This window comes from Palaemon carinicauda, chromosome 17 (assembly GCF_036898095.1).
Source record: "Palaemon carinicauda isolate YSFRI2023 chromosome 17, ASM3689809v2, whole genome shotgun sequence".
Classification (NCBI taxonomy): domain Eukaryota; kingdom Metazoa; phylum Arthropoda; class Malacostraca; order Decapoda; family Palaemonidae; genus Palaemon; species Palaemon carinicauda.
In genome coordinates this window covers 125,514,427-125,525,662 of record NC_090741.1, presented here as the reverse complement: position 1 = coordinate 125,525,662, position 11,236 = coordinate 125,514,427, and the positions used below count along the sequence as shown (strand labels likewise).

Below are 11,236 nucleotides of genomic sequence, written 5' to 3'. Positions count from 1 at the left end.
ACTAAAAAAAAAAAAAAAAAAAAAAATCTGTTTATCCTATCAAACTTCTTTTTTTTTTCCATTACCATACATGCAGCAATTCTATTACTTCTATCCCTTGTCCAACATCTATACAAAATTATGGTCTTAAAAGTATAGTTCTCTTACCATTTAATGCGTATATCTTATAGAATATCTCTGATAACAATGTTTCTCGTCTAATGTAATATTTTGTGTAGTTCAGTTTGCTATTTCTTCCTGCTTTGAGAGAAGGGATCCCTTTAACGATTAGATTGGCGTTGCTAAAGTCAGACCTCGTAATGAAGACTCTGATAAAGACTGTCGCAGCACACTATCACAATTATGCCATGATGCTCTACCGTAATTTGACTCCTGAAAGAACAGATTTTGCACCTTTTCCATCATCTTGTATCTTTATGGAAGATGGTTGTCGCTAGGCTACCTATGTACAGATTTATCAGTTGAGAAATCTATATCTATATCCAAAGTATTCACTGATCACTTCAGACGCCTAATTTCATTTTGAATATACGATACTAGAAAGCATAAAGCAAAGCTTTTTAAGTCCAAAAAGAATTGATAATAACTATATAAGCCTCGAGATATACACCATTACAGTTAATAAGACATATATTATGAAAGTATCAGTAAAATCGAGAAAAAAACGCCTTAGTAGGCATATGCATATTCAAGTTACACCTTAGAACATATACAAAGTCATACAGTAATTCCAACCTTTTTATTATCTTATAAAAGTCTTAAATAGGAAATGAATAATCTCAGACGCCTGGATTGGAAAGAAAAATGAAAGCGAGGATTCACTGGCTGCTATACGAGCTCAGTCGGAAATGATATTAACCTTTACAGATTGGTCACAGTGAGCAATTTACTTTTCTCCGAGAAAGAAAGAGATGAAAGAATATGAATGATATCATACGAGGGCCCAATGGCAGCTTTGGGAGTTGAATCGGCAATCATATTAACCTTAATAGACTCTTCACAGCGAGTAATAGACTTCTCTCCGAGAAGGAAAGAGATAAAAGATGTATGAGCACTTTTCCACCTCAAAAGGAAAGAAGAAATTGGGGAGGATCTTCCAGAGAATTGTGCCTTGAACTTCAATGGACAAAGGGATGCGTAGGAACAATGACGTAGACGGGGGGGGGGGGGGGGCAACAGGGGGCAATTGCCCCCACTGGGGAAAATCTTGCCCCCCCCCCCTCCCACCCCCACCCCCGAGAGGGGTCTTCCTGTCCCCCCTCTCAGAATTTAAAGTTTTCATGTCATTTGTTTTAATATCTCTACTGAAATGATTGTACATTTATATTATGCGATCAAAGTCTGTAAGTTATACAGAGCTCTCTACACTGATATCTACAGGTGTTACATTTTAATACACACTAGATGGAGTCATAAATCGTAAAATAATCTGCCCCTATTTGTTACTAATTAAATAAAAACAGTAAATTTGGATATGGTCATAGGGAAAAAATATATGTAAAACAGTGCTGCTGAAAATTGTACAATTGAAACTTGAATCCTATTGCAAATGATGTGGATATGTTTCTACTAGTGACGCTTGGAAGACAAATTTGATAGCGGAGGAATACGAATGTGTTAGGTAACAAACCTTATATTCCCAACTCCACTATCCAATTTCGTAATTTATTTAAATAAATAATCTTGATTGGAAGTGACTATTCCTATTAAAACAGTTCATCATACTACAACCAATCTTACAAGCCCATAATATTAGTGTAAAATTGTAAATCATAACTATAACCACAACCAAGAACTAATTCCTCATGCAGGTTATATCTGTTGTTAAAAGGCTCATTACATACGACAGAGAAACACTCGTTGCCCGTTGGCCATCATTTGTACAAGTGTTTTTGGATAATGTGACAATAATAAAACGAGAAAAATGATAATAAAGATCGGGAAAATGTCTGTGATGATTAAATAACCGCTGGTAAATGTAAGTAAAATAGTAAATATAATAATTATATATTTTTTTTTATCACAGCGCTATATATATGGCGTTTAGGTTACCGGGAACAATTGCCCATAAAAATTATAGATAAATATTTTTTTTTTTACGCACATAGTAATTCCTGTGGTCTATAAAAGAAAATGTCTGAAAACCAAACGAAGGCCATTTACATGCATTTTATATATAATTAGCAAATCATTACACCTTGAAAGTACGAGTGTAATAGGCAAACCGGTTTGCCTAAAAGGTTAAGCTAACACTATGCTGATATGGGTAATACGAGGCTCAAAATTACGAATTTCAATATATACTGCTTAATAATTTTCATGTTAAATCGAAAAGGAACTATAGATTAAATAGAAGATTACGAAATCAACTTGTTTAACTAATAGCTTAGGCTATTACAGGCCAATAAAAAAGTTAGGGCTACATAGCCTATATCCAATAACTAATAACGAACATATCGCACCCTAATTTTATCTGCTTATGCATTGTAAGCTGTATTCTTTTGTGATTTGACATGATTACTGTAATGTTTTGACTACCTCCCAAAATGCAAATATGCTAAATTGACAATTATAAAATGTTGAATATATTAATATTTTCAGATCGACTCATTATGAAAGTCATTGGTGCTGTTGGAGCGAATATGGATCGATATCTCATAAAACGCAAACAATCGTCTGACGATAGAGAAAGCAATCTTAAAACTTGACAAACAACCAAACAAAAAGAATAAGAATGATAGTGAAGAAATAGGAATTGGTCCCAGTCAGGAAATTGACGAATCTACTATGGAAAATGATGATGTGCCAACATATGTCTTAAGTTCAGAGGAAATGGAAGTAGAGCTAGGCAACAGAAATCCAACCACTTCAATAGATTCCATCAATAAGACCAGCAACAAAAAACTCAAAAGTGGTCCAGATCACAGATGGTGTGTGATCTGTGCTGTGCAATGCAAGCTGCTATGATGTGCAACACTACTTCTAACAGAGTATTGAAACATAAGGTAACTTACAAGACCACTGAAAAATTTAGTTGTATTTATTATTTCAGACATTTCACAACATCCTTCAGATGGACCATTCCAACCTAAACTGTCTGTGTATCCCAAGAAGATCCAAGTTGGATTTAGCAGGTCTATCAATCGCAGGTGGTTCAACCATACACTTGGCTGGAATATTCACAAAGCAGTGATGCAGCTTTTTGTTTTGCCTGTCGACAATTTGCTGTCTCAGCTGGCAAAGCCTTCTGACTACAGCTTCACAACAGCTGGTTATACTAATTGGAAGAGAACAAAAAAAGCCAATCATGGTTTTCATGGCCATGAAAACTCGCAGTGTCACAAAGCTGCAATGATAGCTTCGTCTGACTATAGGAAATGGAATCTACAAGCACAAGCGTCAAGCAACTGATCAGCGAAGCTCACCAAAGAACGATAGTAGAAAACAGACACTACATCAAAACTGTCGGCAAAATTATGTTACTTGCTGCGAAACAAGATATCGCACAAAGAGAGCTTAAGGAATATGACGAAAGTATGAATAGGGGTAATTTCCTTGAAATTCTTCATTTTGTTAAAAATCATGACTTGCAAATTGCTAAAAAGATGGCAGACATGCCAAAAAATGCTAAGTGCACCAGTCCGGAAATACAAAACGAAGTCTTAGAAATTCTGGCAGTCATTATACGGAAAGAAATAATAGAGGAAGTGAAGGAGAGTGGGGAGTTTTCCTTGATTGTGGATGAAACGAAGGATGTTTAAAAAACGGAACAGATTTCTTCTGTATTGCGATATTACTACGATAGCTGTGTAAAGGAGAGCTTTCTGCAATTCGAAGCAGCTGATAAACTTGATGCAGAAAGTCTACCAAACACAATTTTCTCATGCTTAGACAAATTTGGTTTGAACTACAAGTCACATCTTGTTGGCCAAGGATATGACGGGGCATCCGTCATGAGTGGGAGAAACTTAGGTGTGGCAAAACGGATTAAGGAGATATGTCCAACTACAGAGTATATACACTGTTATGCCCATAGACTAAATTTGGTGCTGGTGGACAGTACAAAGTCTGTGAGTGAGGCAGCAGATTTCTTTTCATTGCTTGAGCACTTGTATATTTTCATCTCAGGTTCTTATGTCCAACTTGAAATGTATGCTGACAAGCCACCGATGGAGCTACAAAGGCTCAGTGATACACGTTGGTCATGTAGATATTTTTCAGTCCATGTTGTTTCAAGGTGCCTTACATCTATTCTAAAGGTTCTAGATGATATCACTCATGAGCCCAATCCTGACAGATCAAAGGATGCCAGCTAACTCAAAGGGCTAGATGATTTTCAATTTGTTTTGATACTTTGTGTTTTTCATGGTGAAGGCTATGGACATCATTGATACTCTAAAGGACAGAATTTCAATGCTCAGGTCCAGGGAAGAGGATTTTGAGTATATTTGGCAGTGTGCAGCTGACCTTGCAAATGACAGTGGCATAACTGTGCCAGATGTAGGCCACAATGATCTAATAATTAGTAGAAGAAGCAGATGTCAAGCAAGAGCCCCTGAAAGTCTGTATGACAGCATACTTTTGGAGCCTCTTGTGCACCATCATAGTGGCAACACTAAGGAAGAGCTTAGAACAGACATATTTTATGACATATTGGACACAGTGGCCAGTAAACTTAGTGATAGATTCACCAGTGACATCATGCGGGGCATCCAAGCCTTAAATCCTGCTAGTGAAGGTTTCTTGAATTTGGAAAAAATCGAACCTCTGGCAAAGATTTATTCAGTAAACTTGGATGACCTTGTCTATTAACTGCCTCAAGCCAAACGTCTTTTGGAGCGAAAATCAGAGACAGTGGGGAAGTCACGTCTAGATTTCCCTGGGATCATAGAACCATACAAAGCTGCATTCTTTGAACTTTACAGGCTATGTAAAATAGCTGTAACAGTGCCAGTCACCAGTGCAGAAGCTGAGCGAAGTTTCTCAGCTCTCAAGTTTATTATAACTTACTTGAAGAACACTATGACAGATAATCGGCTAAGCAATCTTGATGTCCTACATATTGAAAGGAAAAGGTCAAATGAGTTAGACTTGGATGACTTCGTTGACATTTTTGCGAACCACCATGATAATAGAAAGATTAGTCTTATCTAATTGACATGGCATCAAGTTTTATGAACATACAGTAGAAAGATATAAATTGCGGGAATAAGTAAGTTTTTTGTTATATTCACTATGTAACCGCACTTACGAAATGTATGAATCTATCACTTTTGTTAAGTATGCATCGTTGTATTTCTTCACTTAGTAAAATTATCACTGAAGCTGATTTGTATTTTTGTATAAAAAGGTGACAAAAACTGTGCAGTTGCTTAATATTTCTACTGCTTTGTAAGATGTGTAAGCCTACTGGAACATAGTAATAAATGAGCTATGCTTTTGCAACTAAATTCAGTATAGTGTTATTACTGGACTATCATCATGCTGAGTGCATTCAAACTTGTTCTCGAAACTGAAACTCAAGGTACCATAAAGAAGAATTAAAGTTCAAACTGCATAGTTTTATGTCCAGGGAGGGTGTCCCCTACACAGATGAGGAGGGTTGACCATATGATTATCCCCCTCCCCCCTAGGAAATCATGAAACTAATGAGGCTGAACTTAAGTCTTCCATGCATCTCAGACAGTCTCAGAACTGCTGGCTTACAGACCCCTTGCCACAGGGCTTCGGCCCTTTGCGCCTTGCATAGGGCTGCACCCTTCAAATAGGACCTTGCCCCATGCTTGTTCCTCCCTCCCCCTCTAAGACAGCCCTGGCTACGCCACTGCGTAGGAAGAGAAATGGACATAACTAAGGGAGGAAATAACATTCCAGAAACAATAAGCAGTGAAGATATAAGAGATAACAAATACATAGATAGTTTAGTTTCTTATTCAGACTTCTTCAAATGAGTATTATAGTGTATCCACTGAAATTTTTACATCATGTGTGTGCGTCTAAATATATACATAGATGTATATACTGTACATTCACACGTACACAAACATACATGTATTATTATTATTATTATTATTATTATTATTATTATTATTATTATTATTAATTTTAGCTAAGCTGCAATGCTAATTGGAAAAGCAGGATGCTATAATTTAGAAGTTTTATTCTGCCTCCCATTTGCATTATTCCCACAATTCCGTCTTCTTTTGCAGGAATTCTACAATACAATACAATACAATATACGGCGGAAAGGCCGACAGGCCTATATACCCGAGATTACAGTCACTCAGTACACATCCTCTCTGGCCTTGTAGTCAAAGCGGGAGACCGGACAATTTGCCGTAAACAAATTTTCCGTAGGACAATTGATTGTAAGACATTTTGCCGTAAGAAAAATTGCCGTACGGATATTTTGCCGCAAGGACATTTCGCCGTAAAATGTATATGCTATGTCATGTATAGATTAAAAAAAAGAATGAGAGAGAGAGAGAGAGAGAGAGAGAGAGAGAGAGAGAGAGAGAGAGAGAGAGAGAGAGAGAGAGAGAGAGAGAGAGAGAGAGAGAAATTTTGATACCCGTCGTTAAATGTTTAAATGAGGTCCTTACAAATTCGGTAGTATACCATATTTTTTACTTTTTTTATCTTGAACCTTTGTAATATCTACTTTTAAGTGAGCATACCCATCCAGCGAACCCAAGAAAACATAAAATGCAAAAAACAATTGCAGATATGAAAGAAAATGCACTGAAATCACAGCTAGCTTCAAGATCATTGATTGGTGCTGCATGCGAGGAATTAGAAAATGCAGGACGCTCTCTTATGCCATCAACTTCAAATTTACCAAGAAACATAAGAAGATGCAGACAAAAAGAAGAAAAGGCCCCTCCTATTCCAAGAACAAGAATCGATTATGTAATTCCCGAAGAATTTGCGTGTTTACAGAACGGAGAAAGATTTTTACTTTATGATAGTGGAATGGAAGATGAAAACAGAATGTTGATCTTTGGTACGATTGCAGGGCTACACGATCTAGAAACACATACAAATTGGGCATGCGATGGAACATTTAAGGTTTGTCCTGAAATCTTCTATCAGTTATATACTCTACATGTCAAAATAAGACATGTATGCATCCCACGAGTTTACGGTCTCCTTCCGAATAAGACTAAGAAATCTTACAATACGTTTCTTCAAAAGGTTAAAAATTTACTCGAGTCCCTAGAACCTGAAAATCTAATGATTGATTTCGAACCAGCTAGTTTTTAAGTTTTTCTGACACTTTCCCTTCTGCAGATGTAACAGGCTCTTATTTTCATTTCTGTAAGAATGTTTACAGAAAAGTGACAGATATTGGGCTTAAGGTTTGATATCAAAGTGATTGTGCTTTTATTACAAAAGTAAAGTGCCTTATGGCACTTGCATTTCTTAGAAAACTTTAATTAAAGTGTGTGGTCCTCATTTTCTTTATCCTTTTCTGATATATAATTATAATTAAATGTATACATGAAAATCAATGAAAAGTGATAATTATAGGCCTACTTGAAGATAACGATATGAATATAGTTACACTGATCAAAAAAAAAAAAAAAAAAAAAAAAAGCTATAAACTAAACTATACATTTTACGGCGAAATGTCCTTGCGGCAAAATATCCGTACGGCAAGTTCTCTTACGGCGAAAAGTCTTACAATCAATTGTCCTACGGCAAATTTGTTTACGGCGAATTGTCCTAGCTCCGTCAAATGCGGAGTGGGTGGCTTATCCAATATCTGTCTAGTCTGGCTTTGAAGGTATTGAATGTACCTGCAGGTATGATTTCTTCCGGCAGCTGGTTTCAAACCTTCACCACACGTTAGGAGAAGAAGTGTGATTGAACTGACCCTGCTTCATTCTTCAGCTGACACTGTTTCTCTGAACACAGGGAGTGTCCTCTGATTCTGCTGCCTTTTTTTTTCAAATGAAGCATCTTCTCACAGTCCACTTTGTACTCCCCATGTAGATACTTGTAAACTGAAATGGCATCTCCTCTTAGTCTACTGAACACCTGTGTTGGAAGGGCCAGCTCCTTCAGTCGTTCCTCAAAGGACATGTCCTGCAGGCCCCGAACTAATTTTGTCGCTCTTCTTTGCAACGCTTCTATGGTATCGATTTCCCGCACATACTGTGGTGACCACATTGAGGTAGCGTATTCCAGCTTTGGGCGAATTAGCCCCTTAGATATAGACAGGAACATGTTGCAGTCCATATACGTGAAAAACCGATGGCATATGCTGACTAAATTGTTAGTTGCAGCTTAAGTTTTGAGGTTGTGGGTCTGAAAACACAAACTACAATCAATATGTACTCCTAGACTTTTTTCGACCTCTGTGGTTGCTAAAGGAGTTGTGTCCATCGCGTACTCCTACTCCTGCACCTGTCCCCTGCCAAGATGTAGTATGTGGCATTTTTCTGGGTGAAACACTAATTGGTACTGCTGCGACTAATGTAAATTGTCTGTTTTGCTGGAACTGAAGGTGGTCTGTATCAGAGTCAATCTTGATATAAATCTTTCTGTCATCTGCATAAATTTTAATGCCGCAAGTAACAGCTTCTGTGATGTCATTTATGAAGATCACAAACAGGAGCAGCCCAAGGACTGAGCCATGTGGTATACTGCTGGTTACGCCCACCCAAGAAGACTTGGACTCATTTAGCAGTACCCATTGCTGTCTGTCAAGTAGGAATGATTCAATCTATTCTAATATATCGCCTTTGATGCCATAGCTCTTGACTTTTGCGAGTAACCATTGATGGGGAACTGAGTCAAAAGCTTTCTGAAAGTCACAGTAAAGCACATCAATTCTCTCATTTTCTTCAAGGAGTGTTGTCCATTCTTTCAGGGATTCTAGTAGCTGAGTGGTAGTAGATCTCTCACTCATGAACCCATGCTGATCTTTAGTGAATAAATGGTTTCTGTCCATGTGGTCTATGATTTTGTCCCGAACAATTGACTCTAGGATTTTACATACTACAGATGTTAAACTGACAAGTCGATAGTTTGATGGTAGGTGTCTGCTGCCTGTCTTGAAAATGAGAGATACATGTGTTCTTTTCCATTCAGCTGGGAGCTTCCCTTCATTGAGTGATCTATTGAAAATGATTGCTAATGGCACTGCTTACTGATTCTTTGCTTCAGACAACAGTTTAGGGTGTATCTTATCTGGCCCTGATGCTTTGTTAGTTTTCAGTGCTTTCCACTTCTTTAATACATCTTCAGGATCCACCTTGATGTCCCGAAGTACTCTATCAAAAAGACGGATTTCAGGTGTTGTGATATACGAGGTATCTTCCTTGGTGAATACCTTCTTGAACTGTAGGTTCAAGGTTTCTACCTTCTCCTCCTCAGACTGAGTTCTGAGACCATCTTCTTGGTTCAGATCTAGTATATCAAACTTTGTTTTCAGCTGAGAGTTCACATATGCCCAGAACAATTTGGGGTTTATTTTCACCTCTCTGGCTATCTGCTTTTTAAATAATCTTTTTGCTTTTCATGATTTCTTGCCTTGCTATACACCAGGTATTTTTTACCTGATTTGGTTTCCAAGAATCTTCGCTATCTTTGATGCTTAGTTTTTATTTTCTTCAGTGCAGTGTTGTTCATCCACCTATGTGGTACCCAACTCGTACGTGGTACGTAGCGGTTTCGTACTTCAGTCAGCTTTTCTAAAAAAAGTAGACCAATATTCCTAAATCGTATCAGCTTCATGAAGCTCCTTCCACTCAGAGACCAGCGCTTGTCTGATGCTGTCATAATCTGCTCTGTAATAGTTGAATATCGGCCTGGTTTCCTTTTGCTGGCTCGCTTTGGCAACAGTTTCAACCATGAGTGAGCAGTGATCACTTTCCCCAAGGGGAGGGCCAATTTGCACTTCATTGACAATGTCCTGCTCACGTTTGAACACTAGATCCAACACATTTGGGGTATTGCCTTGTCGGAAACTTGTAGGCTGTGTACAGCGATGATAAAGAAATTAATCCTTCACAACTTCCATAAACTTATAGGCCCCATGGTTCTCATTTTCAAGACATATTTGGTTAGTCCAATCGATTTCCAGAAAATTAAAATCATCAGCAATAATCAAATTGGTAAGTTTTATATCTCCGAGCTTGCATAATAACTCATTCAGGCTTTTACTATTCCGGTCAGAACTGTTAGGTTTTCTGTAGATGTTGCCAATTATCATTTTCCCCTTCTACTCTGTTTCGATCTGCACCCAGAGCACTTCCTCAAAGTTTCCAACAATGTCATTATGTAGAGTGCATTCAGCAGGGCTCAGTCCTTCTTAGACATAAATGCATACTCCGCGGCTGGCATTTGTGTGATTTAAATTTTCAAACAGACAATATCCGTGGATATTGAGTTCTATTTTGTCAACTCTGTGCGTGCAATTTTTTGGCTTCACTTCACTTATGGCTTTGACATGTGGGTATGTAGTACAGGCGATGATTCTTAATTCATCAATTTTGTTGCATAGAGAGTCCACATTAGTGTAATATATATATATCAATGCTGTCTTTTGCTTATCCTGATCTGGAGCTGTTGTTATTATTCGTGTTTTTACTTGCCCTGTTCGTGGATGGTGCATGCTGCTTTTCAATTGTAATGTGCTTGCTTTTTACTATTACACTTCCACTTAGTTGATTATTCATACCCCTTGCAGAATGACCATGCTGGTTTTTTCGTAGTTCTTTATCTGCAGATTCCATAGGGGACCTTGGACCTTGTATACCTAGTTTTTTTATACATCATTGGCGGCCAGTTCTGCTGCTTCCTTGACCTTGGCATGGATTTCCTGTCTTTCATCTAGAGAGTAATCGTTTGTCACACTTATCTGCTTGATTCTTTCCTCAGCAACTTTGATTTTAGGCAGCAAGCTCATGAAATCCTTCTCTTCTTCCAAATTATTGAAAACAATTTTCAGTTGGCGTGATTTGTTTCTTGCTGTGCCATCTTTCATACTTTTAGCCAAAATTCTCACGACTTTCTTCAATTCAATGTCCTCTACATCAAGGGCTTCATTGCTGATTAAAAATCCCAACATCATTTTGAATTCGGTCATCCACTGAGGCATGCTCACTTTTCTTAACATTTTAAATGATCATATTCTTTTCACGAGCCTCCTTATCTAACTCTTCCTTTTCTTTTGTTCCATAGTGTCTTTCACAATAGATCTGAAATAAGCTGTTTTATCTGGCGCTAC

The 11,236-nt window shown here is 37.7% G+C and overlaps 1 protein-coding gene across 1 annotated transcript; it reads left to right on the top strand.

Annotated features, from left to right (window-relative positions):
* Window positions 1-2,787: 2,787 nt before the first annotated feature.
* Window positions 2,788-4,316, top strand: LOC137656584 (zinc finger protein 862-like). Its single transcript, XM_068390757.1, has 2 exons — window positions 2,788-2,930; window positions 3,806-4,316. Exons 1-2 carry the CDS (start codon window positions 2,788-2,790, stop codon window positions 4,314-4,316), a joined length of 654 nt encoding a protein of 217 aa, XP_068246858.1.
* The last annotated feature ends 6,920 nt before the right edge of the window (window positions 4,317-11,236 follow it).

Excerpts from the sequence above, each read along its gene's own strand:
- LOC137656584 (XM_068390757.1), top strand. The coding sequence starts at position 2,788 with ATGGAAAATGATGATGTGCCAACATATGTCTTAAGTTCAGAGGAAATG. Across the intron at positions 2,931-3,805 it reads AGTGGTCCAGATCACAGATG|CTGTGTAAAGGAGAGCTTTC; the intron begins GTGTGTGATCTG and ends TTACTACGATAG.